Here is a 21153-nt window from a genome sequence, read left to right as displayed (position 1 = left end):
GACGCGCCTGTGAAAAATCCACATTTTAAAACAAATAGCTAAAAGTTACCTTTTTTTTTTTACTGAAAAAATACCATTATGTATTGAAAGGGCAGAGAATTCCAAACATGAATGAAAACTGTCCTCTTTGGGACCACTGTAGGGGTCATGAGACACTCACCTCTCAGTTGAGCATGTAAAAGACTTTGCTTGCAGGAGTGTGAGTGGTCTTATGAACACCCCCTCTTAGACGGCCTCCCTGAAATATATGATTATTGTGTCTTATGGTGGGATGAGTCTGTTTCTCTTCCGGCTTTTGCTGAAGCATTGATACACACATGTGTTATTTCTCACCACTCTGGGGGATGGGGCAGAGCCTTGAAGTCAGGTTCACTGACTGAAATCAGACTCGGGGCAGGACTCTAGTCTTTAAGGAATCTCTAAGGATGACTTGGTTTCTTCCTTTGCTGGGTTCTGGAAGGACCCTTGCTAAGATCCTTATTATCTTGTGTTCTCTGACTCCCTCTAGCACCCTCCTTTGTCTTATCAGGAATATTGAAATTATATTGATCCTCCCAATAACTCCTCCTTCAGAACCACTAGCCGAATTAGATCTATCACAGCCTTTTCCCCATGTGAGGTGGGATATTCCAGGCACTAGCAGCATTTTGAGGGTGGCAGGATTCTGCCTACCACAAAGGCAGTTATTAGTGTTTGCAGTGAACTCTCCTGCTTCTGTACTGCAGTGTAGACTGCGGTGCTGGGGTAGTGCACAGCCTGGCACGGGGAGGCAGGTGCTTCCGCACTGGCTCTGCTGACTACCAGTCCTAAGACTCTTCTCTCTGTGCCCCAATCTCAGCTAACTAATACCCTGACAGCTGGACAATGCCGCTGATTGATTAGACTATTCACGTTTGGATTGTTGAACTAGAACCGTGTATAGAATCTGAGGGGCAAAAAAATCTTCAAAATGCCTAGTAAACAATGGAATTAAGACCTCATTAAGATTAAAGGTGTCATCTGCTCTCCCAAAAGGAAAAGTCAATTTTACTCCACATACTGAACTTCTAGTGTCACTAATTTAATTAAACACTTCTGAGCATTTCTTCATTTTGCCTGAGTATTAAAAGATATATACCAAGCAAAGTCAGTTGGTAATGAACTTGGCTTTTGTTTCTGTCCTCTGAGGACTTGATTTGGAGTCACAGTTCCCTAGACAAACACCGCCCGGCATTTCTGCCCCATTCTTCAAATCTCAAAAGTAATTGGATTTGGTAAAGAAAACAATGCATGCCTCTCCTGTAAATTGGCTGCCATTCATTACCAGGTACTTCAGCCAAGAGAGAAGAAAAATGAATCTGCCCATCCCCTCCCCCCTCATTCTGCAGCCATCTCATAAGTCGAAATGCAAATGAAGAGCTGGAAGGTGTGCTATGCTTGCTGTTCTAGGTAGGGATGCACAACGAAACCCAGTGGTGTCTTGGGAGCCGTTTACGTGGTCAGGAGCGATAAGACTGGTGGACCAGCCCGCATCTGGAGCTATTCTTGCTGAGTGGTTTTGCAAAGCTCTATGTAGAATCCTAACACCATTCCTGAAATGAGAATCGGCTGCCATTTTCTTAATTCACTAGAAGGAGAGTGAGAACTAGCTTGTGTGGAAGGAAGTGCCTGGGGCTGGAAACCTTATCCCACATCTCCTCTGGGTAGCTGGCTCGCCTCACAACTCCCAAGGAGTTTGGAGGAAAGCTTCATGATTCACATCACTTCAAAAGGAAACACTTGAATTAACTGTAAATTCTCTTTCGTCAACGTGAGCCTCGTAGATACAGAATGAAGCAACACAGACTGCTTGGGGCCAGCAAGATGCCTCCGCAGGCAAAGGCATTTGCTGCCTAGAATGGGGACCCCAGCTCTAACCCCAAGACTCACATTGTAGAAGGGAACTGATTCGTACAAGTTAACCTCTGACCTTAGCACATCTGCCCTAGCAATATGCCCAAACACACCACACGCACGCACAGGCACACACACACACACACACACACACACACACACACACACGATAGGTAGGTAGGTAGATAGATAGATAGATAGATAGATAGATAGATAGATAGATAATATTTTATGAAAATTAAAATGACTGCTGAAATCGAGCAGTTTCCTGTGGTAGTTAGCTTCAGGAGCCACCTGAAAAATGCCTGTTATTTCTTATTTCTGGCTTTTGGTAATCCCAGCAATGAGCTGATAGACACATAAGGAGAAACATGAGTACAGCCACCTTCCAACAGTCCAGCAAAGCCGAAGTACCCTCCACCTCACCAAGGGCTGGACAGGCGGCAGGGCCGTGGGGAGTGCTTGCTGCTCATGCAGAAATAAGCCTTCCCAAGTCAGAGAGCTCACGTCCCCAGGGCATCCCATCCCCTCCTTCATTTTCTGTTGGCACCTGTACTTACATGCACAAAGCCGCACACACAGATACTTCATTTTTAAAATGATAGAAAGGAAATGTTTTACAAAGATATGCCCTCACTAGAGTGAGTACTACCTTCTTCTAGAACTGTAACATCTTCTAGTAATCCCACCATGTTCTTCATCTATGAAGGAATTAATCCTTCCATAAGTCAAAGCCTCCTCATCTAAAGACCCCCAGAAATGCCTCAAAGACACAGCCAGCTGTCTCTTAGCTGCTGCTCACCCCAATCAGGCTGAGATCTCAGACTGACCATCACAGCGTCCATGAGAGGAGGTGGCTTCGCTTGACTTGGATGACATGATACCTTTTGTGAGAAGTGATATCTATCCCAGCACTTCATTGAAGGGTTCTCCTGCACACCTCATGCCTGGTTGTTTCTATCTTGAGCGAAATTGATAACAGTTTGTTTTATTTGTGAGTTAAATGCCACGTTTAAGGGGCATCGCAATCCCCAAGATGCCGACTAACACTTTAGGTGTTGAACCTTAAGAATGAGTCCCAGGTGAACTCGTTCTCTGAAGTTACCAGGGCTGATTCTCCCCGTTGTGCACTAGAGCATCAGAATGGCACGTTTGGAGTGTGACTCCCCGAAACATGACATAAATTTGAGGGATGTCCCGATCTGGGATGACAGCAACTTGTTTCTTCCGGTTCTCTGAACTTTTATTAATTATCATGGAGCCAGGGCTTGGATTAAAACAGTCATAAGAGTAAGATTTTATGACATTACCAGTTGTCTTTTTTTCAATATGTGTGTTCATACCTTAATATAATTTTCTTTTTAAAAATCTTGTACTTGAAAATTAAAAAAAAAAAAAGTCTCCTGGGAGTAGGGAAGGTCTTGGAGAGCGAGTCATCCTTGAGTTACAGAAACCAGAAGCCAGTGAGACCTATATCCTGAGAGGGAAGTAGGTCAGAGCGCACTGGCTGAGGCCTCACACAGCCTTTGGCATTACTTTCAGCTGGTCAGGGTCACTTGTGCACACCCCCACCTTGACTTCTGGACTCACTGGCACATCCCTGAAGTGGCCTGACAGTGGAGAAGACTGTGAGGACGGCGATACCCAGCAAGGGCCGGTTTCCCCAGGCAGCTGCTAGCAGAAGATAACCTCGAGGGGAGAGACACCCTTTGAAGTAGAAGCTACAGCTTGTTGGTGTCTGGGTAGTTGGCGTGGACACAAAAATGTTTCCATCTTTACTTTGGGACCCTTGGGAGAAAGTAGTGATCTCCCTCTGCCCTGACCGAGCCTGGCACTGGCTTTGTGAAGAAAGAGCAAACCGCACATTGTGGAGGCCTCTGGGATTTCACAGCTAACTACACAGAGGGCAGCAGGTCCTTGTGTCTTGACGAAGCTAATGCCTGCAAGAACAGACTAATGACATGCAGGATGATGTCCGTTAAGAATGATGGTGAGGGACAGACAGATGGCTCTAGGTAAAAGGGCTTGCCCTGCAAGCCGGGGCTCCTGAGATTAAATCTCCATAAAAAGCCAGAGCCGTATCAAGCGTCTGAAACTCCAGCATTCCTACCGAAAGACAGGAAAAGGAGACAAGGCTAGGCAGCTGGAAACCCTCAGGCCAGCTAGCCCGTATATGTGGTGCAGAGACCCAAGCAAGAGAAATCCTGTCTCAAACAAGGCTGAAAAGTGAGAGCAGACTCCCGGAAATCGTTATCTGACCTACACACACTCACACACATGGTGGGCAGGGGAGGGGGGAATTAGAGAATACAGAAATATCATTTTTACCCAGAGAACGGCAGCCTGGGAATATTGGAGTCTAATGAGTTAGTGTCTTTTGAGCTAACATCTGGTGCTCTGTGCAGCAGCCAGAAGACGTCAGCACAATAAGGAATAGAGTCTGGGTTCGTTCCTGTCTTTTCTACCGAACGCTTCTGCGGTGTTTTAGTATATTTTTTTTACTAGCAATTATTGTAAGCATATTCTGCTTCTCTACCTCTCCCCACGCAAAGCAAAATAGTAAGTCATTACTCGGAGGGCTTTCCACCTAAATTTTTGTCCTCTAAGATGTAGAAGTGAAGATTCAGGTCAGCTCTGAGCTCACCCTGAGTGGATGCCAGTAGTTGTCCCGTGAGTTGGAGACTGTATCAGCCAGCACACAGACATTTTATTCCCACGCGCGTGGACAGTCGGGAAAGCCCTTACTGCTGTTTTTAGAAGGAGGAGCTGAGTCCCGAAATCCATGCCAGTTACCATCCTTGTCCATCGACCTCGAGCTTCACCACCCACGCCTAGAGCCACTGCCTACACACAGCACAGAGAAGCTAACGGAGGCTCGAAATGTTGTCTGCAAATTGAAGCTAAAGCAAACTGGAGCCCATGTATAGACTCTAAATTAATTGGGAAAGTACACCAACCCATCTGGAGTCCTTAACTGTGTGTCCACAAATAAAGTTTGTTGTTTTTTGTTTTTTTTTTTAATTTCAGAATCTATCCAAAGTAGGCCAAAGTCATTTTGCAGATTAGGCTTCTGCCCATGGCTTAAAGAGCAGTATATTTGTTTCATCTCCACACAATGGTTTCTCAAAAATTGAGTTTCAGTGTTGCTCTTCCAAAGGTAAATAGCGCATGGTTACTAGGAAAGGTTCCTTAGGCTCCTGGGCACGTCACAGGCTACCCAGCTCCTACCCAACAGACTGGCTTACTCCATGCTGTTCCAGAGAAGTGCCTTCCTAAAATAGACATTTATTACTTGGGTTTGCATCTCACCAGTCTGATTGAATGACTCCCCTCCCCTGTAGCAACTGCATTACTAGGCAAAATTTTGTAGAGACACATCAAGTGATGCCATAGTAGTTAATTCCATTTCACTAGATTTTTTTTCTACATATCAGAATTATATAGGAATTTTAGATCCTTGGTATTGCTTCACATTTTAATTACATTCTTACCACCTCAGTTTAATCTTCTGAAACTCACTCTTACATTTTTAAAGATTTATTTATTAATTAATTATAAGTACACTGTAGCTGTTTTCAGACACAGGCGAAGAGGGCATCGGATCCCATTACAAATGATTGTGAGCCACTATGGGGTTGCTGGGATTTGAACTCAGGAACTCTGGAAGAACAGTCAGTGCTCTTAACCGCTGAGCCATCTCTCCAGGACCACTCTTACATTTTATGTTAAGAAAAAAGAACCAGTTTTTCAAAGAAAGAAAAATACAGTTCTCAAGACAGAAGTACACATTTCCATTTTAATACAAATACAATCTGATTCAATCTATATTTACCTGAGTAGTAACTCAATCTAACATACAGAGTAATGCTGGATTTATGCCCTTGCAGGTAAATGGTTATATATAATAATCTTTATGTCCATCACAGTGAGGTGACCATTATTGCTCAGTAGAGCGCATCCAGTCAGGATGAGCCTGGAGGCCTCATCTGTATATTAGTGGTGGGGCATGTTGAGAGCCAAATGAGTTAGGTTCAAAGGCATTAATGCAACGTATTCGTGACTCAGTCTGGAAAAGAAAACCATAAATATTATATAGAAAACACAGGGTTGACTCTTCTTAACCTTGGGCTAGGTGACAGACTAATGTTGCAATCCCTAATGTATGAGCCACAGAAGGAAAGTTAAATAAATATAATAAAATGTAAGAGTTCTGTGCATCAGAGAACATTATCAGTAATAAGAAAAAGACTAGAAAATGGGGAATTATTGGCAGACCGTTTATCTGATAGGGGCACAGAACCAACTGCATGAGGAACCTTTCAACAGAATAACAAAAAGGTGGACAATTACATTAAAATGAATTGCCTGAGTGGGTATTTCTTCAAAAATGAAAATATCCATCTCCCACATGGAGAAATGCCTGACATTTGTAGGCAAATGCAAATAAAAAAGCACAAAGAACTACCACTTGGCTCACACAAAGACGGCCCGTGTGGTGAATTGAATCAATTCAAATCAAATCAGATTGATTCAAAATCAATTGAGAATTACAAGTGCTGGCAGGGAAATGGCTCCACTACAGGAAATGGTCTAAGTGCTTCCCAAAACCGTAGTTATGGAAGACCCCAAGTCATACCTCTAGGTATGGACAGAACAGGGTTCAAGCAGGAGCTTTATATGGTCCAGTATACGCATGTCAAAAGCAGTATGGCTCACAGATATAGACACCGTACACACCTTTCGGCAGGTGGATGCTTAAAATACCTTTTTATATATCCTATAGTAGTCATCCATAAAGATGAATCGATGTTGTTAAAATAACTTTATTCGCCCGATGTGATCGTCATCTCCGAGGCTTACTGCCTCTGTCTGCTCACCTAGGCCCGGCCCTGGAAGCTTCTAGCCTTCATACAATCTTATCCAGGCCTGGGATGTGTTCAGCCTGTGAGGCTTACTGCTGAACAAGTGCACCCTTTCTTATTCTTTCTGTTCTTTGGCTGACTGGTTCAACTCAACTCTTCTCCAATCTAACTGACTCGGTCTGGATTCTCTCTTGGCCTCTGACTTCATTGCTCTGCTTGGCCTCACACTAACTTTGGCAGTCCGTTCTAATCTGCTGGCTCCATCTCATTCTCATGATGTCTTCCCCTGGGTCTAGCTTTTCTCTCTGCACCCTGTCTCTGTAAAACTCTCCTTCTCTCTCTGTACTGCTCCTCCAGAAGTCCCGCCTTTCCCCTATCTTCTTGTGAGAGTTGGGTATATCCTGTTCTGTCTAGTCTGCCACTCAATTAGACATCACTTTCAAACATGGCTTTCAAACATGGCTGCTTCCGTGTTCAAACTAACTTTACCTTCACTGCTAGGGATTAAAGATGTGTGTGCTAAGGGTGTGTGTACTAAGGGTGTGTGTGCATTCCAGCCAGAGGGTTTAGAGGTGTGTGCTAAGTCTGAGACACACCCCAACTAGAAAGAGGTTTTCACAGTAAACAACACAATCTCAGAGTTCACAGTGTGACCAAGTACCCTGCAACAGTAGCACACACCAGCCCTTGAAATTCTAAGTTAGGAGAGTTGTGAGTTCTAGGCCAGTTGTAGGCTGTATAGTGAGACCTTGCCAAAGAAAGAAGGGAAGAAGAAAGGTGGGTGGGGTGGGGGTGAAGGTTGGAGAAAGGGAGGGAAGAAATGGATACTTGATACCAGCTCCAACCAAAAAGTACTTCCAGTGTGGCATTCTAACTGAAGAAGACAGGCTCGAAAGCTCACACACTGTGTGACTCCATGTACATGAGATGTGCAGGGGAATTAAAAAAACAAAAACAACAACAACAAAAAATAAAAAATAAAAAAAAAAAAAACATCTGAGAGGAGCCTGACCTCTGTCTCCTGAAAGGCTCAGCCAGAGAGTGACAAATACAGAAGTGAATGCTAGCAGCAAACCATTGAACTGAGAACTGGGTCCCCACTGGAGGAGTTAGAGAAAGGATTGAAGGAGCTGAAGGGGCTTGTAACCCTATAAGAATAACAATACCAACCAACCAGGGCTCCCAGGAACTAAATCACCATCCAAAGAGTACACATGGACAGACCCATGGCTCCAGCTACATATGTAGCAGAGGATGGCCTTGTTGGGCACCAATGGGAGAAGCCCTTGGTCCTGCCAAGGCTGGACCCCTCCCCCCCAGTACAGGGGAATGTCAGGGCAGAGAGGGAAGAAGGAGGGGTGGCTGGGGAGGGAGAACACCTTTATAGAAGAAGGGGGAGGGGAGAGGATAGGGGGCTTATGGATGGGAAACCAGGAAAGGGAATAACATTTGAAATGTAAATAAAAAATATCCAATTTAAAAAAAAATCTGAGAACAGATGAAAGTTGGTGGCTGCTAGGGGATTAGGGGACAATGGAGAGTGGCCTGAGAGAAGCTGCTTTACATTTGCGTGATGGAAATGTGTTGCACCTGGGCAGAAGTGGTGGTTGTATGACACCGACACACCGTACTCTAAGCCGTCTGGGCCTTTTTGTTTCCAAATGTTTGTTTTGCATTATGTGAATTATCACCTCGATGAAGCATAACAAAACTTCACTCATGGAAAATGACTGAGATTGTCGACTGTGTTCCCAGACCAGCATATTCGTGTAAATGTTTCTCGAGAGTGGCTGGAGACACGAGTGGAGACTTGGCTCTCTGTAACGAGTAAAGTAGATCAGTAATGGACCTAGATCGTGTATTCAGCTTTGGCACTCACTGGATATTTCTTGTCTTTTCAGGACTCACAACTTGTATCCTCTGGACACAGTAATCCAAGTAAGAATGCCTCTGTCCCTTTCTGACATCTCTCTATCTCTGTCTGAGTTGGGGGAGGGGAGCATGAACAGTAGGTTTCAGAGAAGCACCACAGTGAGGGAACAGACTGAATTGAGGAGAGTGGTTGCTCCGGGGGCACAGCCTAAATATTCACTAAGATGGCCCTGAGTGTGGATGTTTCGGGGAGAGGCCAAAAACATAGAATAGTGCATTTCAAAGTGATCCTTAAAGAAATGGGCACAAGGCTCTGCCAGTCCTTGGTTTACAAGAGAGAAACAAATCAAACAGCAAGCAACAGCGTGTCTAAGTTAGAAGAAAATGAATAGACAACGAAATCTGCTCAGAAGTCTGAGGTAAGTGACCTTAGACTCTGAAGGAAGTGCACCCTTGCTAAATATACTGTGCCTTCTTCCAGAAATAGGCAGACTAGACTGGACTGGAAGTAGCCTCCTTATTGAACCAACGACTAATGAAGCACGTGGGTTCTGCCTTCAAAGACAGGAGCACTCTGAGGGCATTTTCATTCTCTTCCTTGGCCCTACAGATTGGTATTAATGTTGTCTGGGGTATTAAAAATGCATACGCTGTCCTGCTTGTGTCCTAAAGGCAAGCTCGTGAGGACTGGTTGTGGGTGTTTCATGAGCAGCCAGTGAGCCCCTTGTTGCTTACAAAGCTCTGTAGGAAGATAAAAATCACTTGGAGCTCCTGAGTGTGTCTGTGGAACTAAGACTCATCCACTGGACATCTGTGGGGCAGAGCTTGAGAAAAAAGATGTCCATCCATTGTACTGGGAGGCACCATAAAATTCATGCACAGGTAGAAATGGTTGCTTGGGGCAACAGTGGTACCGTGGCACATGGTATCATATCCCATCCCCTTTAGGGCTTTCTGGGACACAGGTACCTGTGGGGACTAGTACGGTTTCTCCTGTGACAAGTCACTCAATGTTTAATAAGCCTCTGCTCTGTAATATTAAGATGTTAAATATGCCACCGTATATCACACTTGAAAACACATGGTGTATGCCCGTGTTTTATAAGTTGGGAGAATGCCTGTTCAGATTGGCGAACTGTCCTTACTTCCTCCCCTCCCCTTTGGAATCCTCACTCAAGGATTCTGATGCTACTAAATCAGCAGCCACCCTAAGTACAGGAAAGAATGACACTTCGTGAACAGAGAGATGGGCCCCTGCTGACAAACAGCCTGAGCAGCCAAATTATAACTCACACAGAAAAAGTATCAACAGGAAGTATGTGTCAGAATGGGGAAAGAGCCCTTGGGAGCCCCTGGGTGGGCTCTGGGTCTCCATGGAAACACAGCAGAACAGACATGGACAGTTATGATGGACACCTGGGCTATTCCACACGTGCCGTCCTAAGTTCCCCATCTGAGCTAGCCACCCATAAAACTTCCCATTTCACTTTCCTTTCGAAAAGCTCAGAAAACCCAAACCACAGTAATGTTTGCTTTAAAGATGAACAGTTGACTAGCTCTCCAAGACAGAAACAGTAGAGTCTAAGACGATGCCAGATTCGAGAAATGGGCTTAATTCTGTAATGGGAAAGGGGGCAACTTTTCTCTGCAAGTCGATTAGGCAAAATATTCTGCCCACCTGAAGTAAAGTCCCCTACTTTCCTTAGGGGACAAAAAGGGTATTGGGCTCTCGGCTCACCCGTGGGCCCCTCTTCTCTTGTAAAGTTCTAGGCAACAACCCTGTCCTCTTGTACATCAGCCCTTCTTTCCCTGCAAGTCATGGGTGTTCTAGAAAACTCTGTCAGTGTCCTGATGCAGAAATGGACCCTAGAGTTGATCTCCCTGCTGATCAAACCAGTGAACAGCAGTGAGCACTGAGAGGAGCCATGGCCTCGGAGATCAGTGCCCTTCAGATCAGAGTTGCAAGTTCAGCAGTCTGAAGGAAGACCTGGAATCGATGTGTTCATTGAAGAAAGCAAACAGTTCACTGAAAAGCAAGTGGTTGCTGAATAAATGACCTTGAGAGTTAAAACTATGATCAATAAAGTAAAACATTAGGAAATGGGTGAAACCAATAAGCAGTGGTTGAAGCCCCAAATCAGGCATATACAACAGAACCCCTCATTGCTTTTCTGATGCACAGATGGGAAAGATCACAGAAGGCTAAGTAAAACAAAAATTCAGAAAATCAGCACCAAGGTCCAATTGCTAGGGAACACCAGAAAAAAGGTCAAAAAGTAAACCTCAAACTAAATAGCATCCCCCCCACCCCACCTCACCCCACCCCCACAAAAAATTAGTTCTACACAGTTTAAAAAACACTTTATGTAAAAGGAAAAAAAGAAACTGTACACAGATTGAATAAAAGCAGAATTCTGACATTCGAATTACAATGGCTATCATGTGAGCTGACTTACAGAAATGAAAGAAAAGATAGAAAGTAGGGTAGAGAGCAAAAGAAGAAATGTTAAGTCACATTTCTATAAGTTAAAAGAATAGAAATTAAATTTTCCTTGGGCAGGTTTAATATCAGACTGAACATTGTTGAGAAAGAAAAAAAAAAACACTAATGAATCAGAACTCTGAACTTGGGCCTGGGGAGGTGTCTCAGCAGTTAAGAGCGTTGGCTGCTCTTCCAGAGGTCCTGAGTTCAATTCCCAGCAACTACATGGTGGCTCACGACCATCTGTAGTGGGATCTGATGTCCTCTTCTGTCATGTAGGCGTACATGCAAATAAAATAGAGTGCTCATATACATAAATGAATAAATCTTGAGAAAAGAGAAAACTGAGCGTAAGAAATTATGAAGAATGCAGCCTTGGAAGGCCAAAAGCAGAAAGTAGACCATGGAAGTTAAGAAGCCCAGGGAGGAAGCTGAAAAGTCTACCACAACACCTCACTGGAATTCCCAAAACTGGGGGAGGGAAGGGTCCGCGGTGAAGGACATGGCGGCTGAGAATTGCCCAGCTGGAATGCTAACCCAAAGGTGGATGACAAGGAAAATGGAAAGAAGGCAGATGTGGAAGAGGGAAAGATTAAGCACCCTTGAATAGATTTTGTCTGTAAGAAAGAAAGACCCAAGCTGATCTCACAAGTGCAGCGGTGGAAATCAGCAGACAGTGGACGTCTAGCTGCAGTTAGCTGAGGCAACACAATATCAATTGAAAATCTAGGTGGGCAGAGAGAGAGTTTCACAGTCAAGGCTGGGTGCCACTGGTGCAGAGGACCAGAGTTCCATGCCAGCTCACGGCCCCGTGGAATCCCAGATCAGAGACTTAGCACCTTCCTGGCTCCCTCATTCGGCTATTCACAGATATTCAAATTAAATATTTTATTTCAAAAACCGAAGGCAAAACTCGAAGGCATATCATGGCATATGTTTATATTATAATTGTCTAGTTTTGAAAATTATATATTTTTATATAAAAAATTTACACAACTAGTCTGAGCAGTTCTGCCTACAACTGTTCATTTAGAAAATGGCTCAGTCATTTTAAAAGTAAAATCATTTTGCACATGGTAAAGCTGGCTGCTTTCTACCAAGAATTCCACCAAACACAGGAAGAAGTAATTCTGACCTGGCACCACCCACTTTCAGAGAGCCTTGTAGGAAGGGCAGACATTCCCTACTCGATAGGACCAGCATAACTGTGGTATCAAAACTTTATAAGATCCATACAAGAAAGAAAACTTGTAAACTGATTCTTAATGATCTCGGTGCACAAGCATCCTAAGACTATGTCTGCTAATTAAATCTAGCAAAGTATAAAATACATTTCAAAGTATAAAATTAAGAAATCCTTTTTGTCCCAGTATTTCCAGATTCTGTTCAAATACTAATGTAATTCACCGTGGTAATTATGAGAAGAAAATACATTTAATCCAATATATTGAGAAAATACATGATAAAATTCAATATATGTAATTCAGGGGAAAAATGTCTTTTAAGTTGAGAATGAAAGACCAACTCATTCCCAGGAACGTTACCCAAGGGTGGAAGGAAGAATATTTATCAGATTCTGTTCTTATCTTCTAAAGCTTTGACAAAGGGACCAGTTCAAAGGGACCCAGTGTGACAGAATCCTTGATCACAGCCAGAAACTAAGAAAGGGGAAAGGTGTTCGTTAGAATGGAAATCCCAGAACTGGTTTCCCCGGAGTGATGTGGCCATCAGTTTATTGATAGAACACTGAAAACCCCCACAGATGAATTATCAGAATTAATAAGAGGTTTTAACAAACTATTGAGAAATATTACAGACGACCTAGCGTGACGTACGGGCATTAGAAGGTACAGGTGAGCATTCCTTACACAGTGAACTTGTAGATTCAGTACAATGCCAATCAGAGTTCAAACTTTCACACATATGGAAGTTGGCAAGTTGAGCCTCGAATTTATACAATAGAGCAAAAGATGAGTAGAAAAGATGAGTAAGTCCTTACATGAAGAAGAACGAAGACTGAACCTTGCCGTACCAGTATTGAAAACAGAGCTAAGGAATGAAACTAGCAGAAGGTGGGGGACAGACCATGAGTCCATAGGAACTGGAGTCTCTCTGAAGCTAACACTGTGGGTCTGTTGCCAAATACTTGGAATGAGAAAGAACACTTGGAATGAAATTTCCTCTGCCATGTATAGAAATCACCTCAAGTACTTTTAAGAGGCCAGTAAAACTATATGCTTTTAGAAGATAGTAATAAGGTTTCTTGTTGGTATTTCCGGTGAGTATGAGAACTTCAAAGGAAACTATTGGCCTCTCTCATTTTTTTCAAATGGCAGAAACATCGTTCAGTCAGAAATACCAGAACGAGAGTAAAAGGCTTACACCGGGATGTTTTATCCTATTCTTTTAGACTTATAATCTGTGCTTACCATGTTTAAAAATTCACCATTTGTATTGGGACAATGCAAGGCACTGAATAAAAGCTGAACATCAAGAAATAACACAGAAGAGTCAGTACAAAGTTTGCGGTCTCGTTAGTTCTCAAAGACAGGCAGACATTGCAGTGAGATCTCATTCCACACTTCGATATTCGAAGGGCTGTAAATTTGGATTTACCAGTCCAGAACAGGAAAGAAACTCCCACAAAAGGTCCTCATGAGGAACAGTGTCCATAACTGTTTGCCAACGTATCATTCACAAAAAATAAAAGTCTTAATGTCCATCACAAGCAGTCTGGTCAGAAGCTCACTGTGTACCTCTGTGGCAGAATGCTGCCAGTACCAAAGCTGGTGGCTGAGTGTGGAAGCCTGCTCCTGAGTGTCAGCAGCAAGTCTCAGAGGACAGTATTATAGTACAGTTCCATCCATATAAAGTGAGAAACTGCAGTGACTAAGGAACGTGTACCTGGTGGCACTTCTATCCAGAAATGAACAGGAAGGTTGAACTGGAATCTTCTTTCTAGCTAGCTCACAGAAAGGCAGGAAAGAGGACAGAACTCACCGGAGGCGCTCAGAAGGCATTCAGAAGGCCCTAGACTACTTTGTTACTAACCCACCTGGAAGGTGTTTCCATAGTTCCTTTTAATTTTTAAAAACTTTTTTCCATACACAAATCACTTACATATGCATTTTATGTGCATTAGATTCACATACTGTTTAGCAACCTTTTAAGGAAGATTGGCCTGGCCTTTACTAAGAAAACTGAACCCATGGAGCAGTGGACTGCAAGAGTGAGAGCATTTGGTATAAATGCGGGAGCGTTGGCCTCCTTCTGCATGGGTCAGCCCTCACTGCCCTGTTGATTATTATCTATTACTTGTATTAGGCTCTAAGTGCTCATGATTGGTTTGTAATTTCTCTAATTGACCTAAAAGCAAATCCAATAATTAATTCCTTAATTCATATTAATGATGATGGCTCATTAATGATTGTGGTTGATAAGATATGACTATTTTAAATTTTGACAGCATAAAAAAAAAAAGATATAGCTGCCTAGAGGTGAGAGAGAAAGGAGGGGAGAAAAAGACCTGTGATTGAGGCTCCTCAGCCATTAGGAGTGCCTGCTTGGTTCCCAGCACCCACACAGCAGCTAACCCCTGTCCTTATCCATTTCCAAGAGAGCTGGCACATTGTTCTCTACAGCTCCTGTGACACACAGTTGCGCAAGCAGGCGAAACGTCCACGTACGTTAAATAAAATTCATAATTATTCTTAAAAGAAGCAGATTAGTCGAGAAATAGAAGATTGTGCTCTGTTTACTCTTCAGAGCATATAAATCTTTGACTTCTTTTTTAATGGGAGAAATTAAAGATTAAATATGATTAAAGTCATAAATACATAGTAGAAATGCTAAAAGTAAAAACTGAATAAATGAACATTATGGGGGGGGACAGTTTATTACATTAATGAGAATAGATGTTATCTAAAGTGCGGATACATTGTTTAGAGTAGTAATTGGAGGTTAACATTTAAAAACAGAAGCAGATGAAGTTACTACTTTTTGCTCGAACTCATTTTGGCCATGCACATGAATTACCGGTGATACAGTTGGGGAAAATGTCACAAGATGGCCAGGTTTCCTCCTGAGAGAGAAAACTCAGCATACTGTATGTCTATCTGTAGGGGAAGGGAAGGGGACCTTTTCTAGTATTTTAGTAATTTCGATAACATTTCAGTTAAAAATTCAAAACCAAGGCACAGTTCCTCAGTCTCGCTAGAACCTGCTCACCTGCCAGTGTTTCCTTTAAATTGTGCTTTTTCATTATTTTTAAACTTTTTATACAGTGTGTTTTGAGCATTTTCAATCCCCCCCACCCCCAGTCCTCTCAGATCTCCCCTTCCTCCCTCTCCACCCAGCTTCATGTTCTCCTTGTTTGAAAAATAAAAAGACAAGACATGAAACCAGAACAACAACAACAGGACACAGAAAGTCATGGACTCCACAGGTCGATTTGATTCCCTTTCCAAACTCATCTTTGTCAGGAAGACGGTCCCCATGACACCCAGCAGGGCACTGGGTGTCTTTAAGGCACTGGGTGTCTTTAAAGGAATGGGAATCAGTTTTGTTTTGTTTTTTTTTTTATCTTTACCTCCATGAGGTAAAATACCAGGCACACAGGAGCCCTCAGGATGTGTAATCACTTATAAAGGAAGCTTTATAATGTTTTAAATGACCTGCAGGGTGATCGATCTGTTTCGTGCCTCTAACTCTATTCAACTCCATAGTGACGGCACCTTCCAGGTTCTGAGCTGCGCTCGGCTCACGCATCTTCTACTTCCGTGATAGTGGTTGGGCTTCCGGAGACATATGTGACACTAAAACATGTATGTCATACACACACATATATGGTGGATAGGTGGATCAATGGATAGATGCAGAAGGAAGGGAGAAAATGGAAAGGATACAGAGATGATAGGTAGATAATCTATACGTAATAGATTATCTATAGATAAAAGACAGATATATAAATATTATCTGTAGACAATATGTTATCTAGAGATAATAGTTACATAGATTATATATAGATATGAATAATCTAGATAATAGAGAGATTATAGATAATGGATACATAGAGAGGTTATCTAGAGAGACATACATAGGCATTATATTGATTAGATAGATAAATTATAGATAATAGATCGATACATAGAGATTATCTATTGGTATAGATGATCTATAGGCAATAGGAAGATTATGGATACATAGAGATTGTAGATAATAATGAGATATATAGATATTGTCTATGCATAATTGCTAGATATTAGATTATATAGATAGTAGATGCATAGAGATTATAGATATAATCTATAGGTAATAGATTGTAGATATATGGAGGTTATAGCTCATAGATGCGTAGAGAGATTATCTATAGGTAATAGATAGATAGATAGATAGATAGATAGATAGATAGATAGATAGATAGATAGATACTCAGTGAATAAAAGTGCTTCTTACCAAGCCTGGTGACCTGTACTCAATGCCTGAGATCTATGATAGATCCTAGATGATAGAAGAGAAACAAATCCCAGCGATGGTCTTCACACATACCTGCTATGAATGCCCTACCCTCATGGGGCACACACACACACACACACACACTAGAGAGAGAGGTAAAAAGCATAGATTAATATCCTTATATACATTTGCATAATCTATATGCATTTTCACAGATATCTGTATGATGCCTTCTGTGGTTCCTTTCCTCCTTTCCTCTCTGGAATTCTATTCCCATAGGCAAAATGGCCATCCTGTACCTCTTCTGCCTTACTTTTTAAGGAGCAATGCAGATTCCACCCCCACAGCCCCAAAAGAGAGTGGTGACATCCTAGAACTAATGTAAGGTGACTCCCAAGAGTGCACTCTGTGGGCGCAGACAGCCACCTGCAAACTCTTGGTCCTGAGGCTTTCTGATCGCCCCTTGTGGCTTTTCCCTGGAGGCCTGGTGAAGCCGTGATGATTCTCAGATAGCTCACGCCCTGAACGTTTCAAATGAACTTCAGAAGTTGCGTCACCTCAATTTTCAAAGATGTTGGGGGTTTAATTTGCTTGAGGGTTTTTCCCCTTTGAAAGACAATATAAAAGAAAAAGGAAAAGAAACCACAATCCGCATCTGAATCCAGCCTCACTTCTCCCCAGAAAGTGCCACTCCCTTCAGAGTCTCGGAGAGCACCCACTATCAGATTGCTCCCGCACTTGTCCCATTTGGCCCCGTGCTCTCCCTCCTATGCATCCAACCTCTTCTGTTTGCCCTGTTGCCACAACATCAGTGCTGCTAAGAGGAGAGATAATGAGCTTCGGCTGTGTGCCCATGCTGAAGCCAGCCCACAACACCTCCAGCCCCAGACCCCATGTGCAACCCAGCGCGGGTCCTCCCAGCCTGGCTCCTTGGCAGGATTATTGGTCAAGGTAAAACATCCATAGAGACGCCCAAATGAGGTCTTCCTTTATCTAATAATGATTCCTTTGTTTACCTGACAGGAACTGTTGGATATGTTTGCTGTCTAGTACTGCTGAGCCTGTCTGACAGCCTCCACTGTGGTGGTGCCTTAGTGTAACTGTTGACAGCTCCTCCCTGGGAAGAGTAACCCATTCCTCCAACTTGGGGGAGGGAGGAGAGTCCACGTATATAGGAATTAAACCTCCATTTAATTTTGTTTTACATAACGATTATATCTTGGGATTGTTGCAGGAATGGCGGTTGTTCTGGGAATATGATTCTGGAATGGGCTAAATTAGGTTATTTTTCCAGCATGCAGGCCCGTTGACCAGACCTTATCTATCTCCTAAATGAGCATACCACAGTTCTGCCCAGAAGACCCAATTTAATGTAAAACTCAGGGTGTTAGAGCAAGCCACAGTCTGTCGAGTTTGCTTTTATCTGAACACATTTGCCTGGGTCGAGCGCCAACTAGTCAGGTTGGTATGGATGTAGGTGCTGTGGGTTTTTTTTTTTTTTTTTCCTCTCCTTAATGAATGGAATTTGGACTGAGTATCTGCCTCTCCTGAGTATTGTGGCACAATACAGACACGCAGCCTAGTTAAATCTGAGCTGCGTGTGTGAGACTGACTTTTCCTTCCTCAAAATTGTTTAAATCTCCTGCCGGAAAACACAGAGTAGGGCTTTTGAGCTCAGTTTGGACAGATTCTTCGAGACAAGTTCATTGTATATTCCAGGAGGTCGTTGTCCCCAAAATGACCACAAGCCAGTACTGATATCACAGTGCAGGGTTTGTATAGGAGGGGCTAAGCAGAAGCAAAGGATGCTGGGAGGTGTCAGGCCAGCCAGGAATGCAAAGAAGGTTAGCTGCTGCCTCTGGGTTATCTCCTGAGCCTCAGCCTTTCCTGTTGGGTTTGTTCTACAGCTGGCAATGTAGAGGCGTATGTAGTTCCCACAGCATGAGCAACCCTTTCTTTCTACTGCCATAAAACCAGAGGAGCTCCTTACAAAAAGGAGGGTGCACATTTCAAGCCACCAGTTGGTCCAGGATTAAGTATTACCTTATGCTTAGGTTGTGAAAAGAATCTGGACTACTTCCAAACTCCTAAAACTAAATCTCCAACAGCCACGTCGCGTAGAAATGTTCTTTTGCTTGCCTCTCTGACGGTCAGAAAGGATTTCTGGTTTATATCGTATCCTGCTTTTATTGGGAGCCCCAAAAATCTGCTGCCAGAGTCGTCCAGGGGAGTAAAATGCCTGAACATCTCACGACTGTGGCTTCAGTGTTTTGTGAAATTCCCTCCAAGTTCTAATTCAGCCTGACCCCATTTGGCTTGTGTTAGCAGAAGGGATCGAAGTTCAGAGTGCCTTGGATGTACGCGCTAATGAGTATATTTCCTTCAACTCTCCGTAAAATGTAGTGGGGAGAAACTGATTCCATCTGTAAGATATTCATCTCCTGGCAAGGTCTGCGCTCCATGTCTCTGCTTGTTTGCAAATAGCTCCTTGGTACCTACTCAGGGCCCTGTGCCTGGGTAATTGTATTGCCAAAGCGAAATCTTTTTTTTTTTTCTTTCACATTCGGTTCTCAAACAATAAAAGATGTTTTAAAAGCCTCCTGCTGCACACTTTGAAAGCTTGTTAATAGGAGCATAGAAATGTTTAATCTTACATCTTAAGGATTGTGAGACTGATGTTGGTGTCTTTCTCTCTCTCTCTCTCTCTCTCTCTCTCTCTCTCTCTCTCTCTCTCTCTCTCTCTCCACTTCCTTTTTAAGAGAAAGCTGATGCGGAGCCAGAGAGTCCAGACAATGGCACGTCGAACACTTCGTAAGTGTCTTTCCGTCTCTCTCTGAGATGACTGTTCCTTAATATGCCTTATAAAATGAAACAGTGCAAGTATCTTGTAATAGTGGTAATCATGGTGGAAGGAGGAGGCCTGTGGTCCTCTTTTTTCATGATAATGTTCTTTTTGAGGTTTTTCTGCTTCAGCATAGAAAAGGGATCTTGCAAATGCAAATGTTCTTCTTTATAAAGCAGAAATATAATTAGACCAGAGAGTGCGTAAGGGGGAGAATGGAGATAAGCCCATCAAAATTTGGCTGGAGACTTTTTAACACTGACTTAAGATTTGCAGAACTCTGCCCGCGCGAGCGCGCGTGTGATGGGGGACGGTCTGTCCCTCATACCACATACTGAGAAGTACCCAAGTCACTTTAAAAGCTTGCCTGCCATCTGCAGTCTCACCTCCGAAGCATGTGACAAACCCAACTGTAGATATCGCTGAGATCCCAAGAGCCCATTGATGTTTTTAAGTAAAGTGCCTTTTTAAAGATGAGAAAAGACACTTAGAAGGTACATATGTGTTCCTCGTTCTTAGGTTATAATCTTTTTCTCCCCTCGGACTTGAAAGAACATTAAGTGTGTTTTTAATGGTTAATATGATCTCTAATCCAGGTACCAGAGTTACAGATCAGGTAAATGCTTGCCGGGGCATGGGGTACAGGCTTATGATCCCAGCACTGGGCAGGAGGTATTAGGCAGACCCATGGGGCTCAGCAGCCAGCCAGTCTAGTCTACCTGATGAGCTCCAGGCCACGGAGTCCAGGCCCAGTACTGGACATTAATTATTATTATTGTCATTATCATCTCATATGCCAGTACTCGACACCATCGAAGGACAAACTAACACATGACTGTTTAGTCAGGATCCACCCCAGGCGTCCTCTTTAAAATGTCTGTTTTGATTGCCTTTGGGGAGTAAAACATGTTTTATTACGGAAGTGACTTTGTGATTGCGTCTGTGTCTGGATCAGTGCTCTCATTGCTACCTGAAGTGCTCTTCCTTAGCTGCCATAGCCTACGGGGTAGTATGGCGTTCTAATTTTGTCCAAGATCTCTTTCCGTCTGTAGAGCAACTCTGCCTCACCCAGAGGGACTGGAGGTTTAGTAATAGGCATCTCCTCTCTAGCTTGTGTTTCTCGGGATATGGTCCTTTAAAGTTCCAATGGCTTTTGTCGTTGTTCTTTCTCAGAAATAGTAAACATGACAGTCCTAAATGATTAAGATGTTGCTAATTTTAAATCATGCCTCAGAATGTGATGGGCAAAGAGTTTTAATGCCATCTGGAGGCATTCTACAGAACTGAAAAGGGTAGAGTCGCTGAGGAAGTTAGTCATTTTGCGTACCATTTGGACGAAACAAAAATGTATACAGCTAGAGGCTAAGCTGTCGGTAAATTAGCTGTGTTTTATTCCTTATCTGATAAGAGCATTGATTATTATGAAAAGCGGCAGTCTTTGAAATGCCTAACAAATTTTCATCTGTCTTGTTTCACAGACAGATAAAAAGAGCATCGGAAATATGTTAGGGAACTGTCAGCCTACATATTGTACTTAACTTTACATATTTTAAAGTCTCACTCACCAGACACCAACTTGACTCACGCAATTTGATGTGCTGCTAGCGATGCCCGCTTCCCTCCGTTATGTTTCTATGACATCCACTCCCTGCAATGTTGGTTTTCACCCCTCGGTGCCTTATTTCTTCTAATGTATAAAAATTAAGTCGGTTATACAAGGCGTTAGGTTTTAGCCCTCTGGTGATGTCAAATCCTCTGCCTTCCTCTGT

General features: G+C 43.0%; 1 protein-coding gene across 4 annotated transcripts in view; it reads left to right on the top strand.

Moving 5' to 3' along the window:
* The window catches only part of Aff3 (ALF transcription elongation factor 3), a 494860-nt gene that overhangs the window by 327113 nt on the left and 146594 nt on the right, over positions 1 to 21153 (top strand). For all 4 annotated transcript variants that reach the window (NM_001413892.1, XM_087566657.1, XM_087566656.1 and 1 more), the window contains 2 exon segments: positions 8636 to 8672; positions 19302 to 19353. In NM_001413892.1, the coding sequence (NP_001400821.1) occupies positions 8636 to 8672; positions 19302 to 19353 (89 nt within the window).

The sequence above is a fragment of the Rattus norvegicus genome, chromosome 9 (genome assembly GCF_021556685.1).
Source record: "Rattus norvegicus strain SHRSP/BbbUtx chromosome 9, alternate assembly SHRSP_T2T, whole genome shotgun sequence".
Taxonomy (NCBI): domain Eukaryota; kingdom Metazoa; phylum Chordata; class Mammalia; order Rodentia; family Muridae; genus Rattus; species Rattus norvegicus.
The sequence above is the reverse complement of the archived record's forward strand: the minus strand, read 5'-3'. Positions and strand labels throughout refer to the sequence as shown.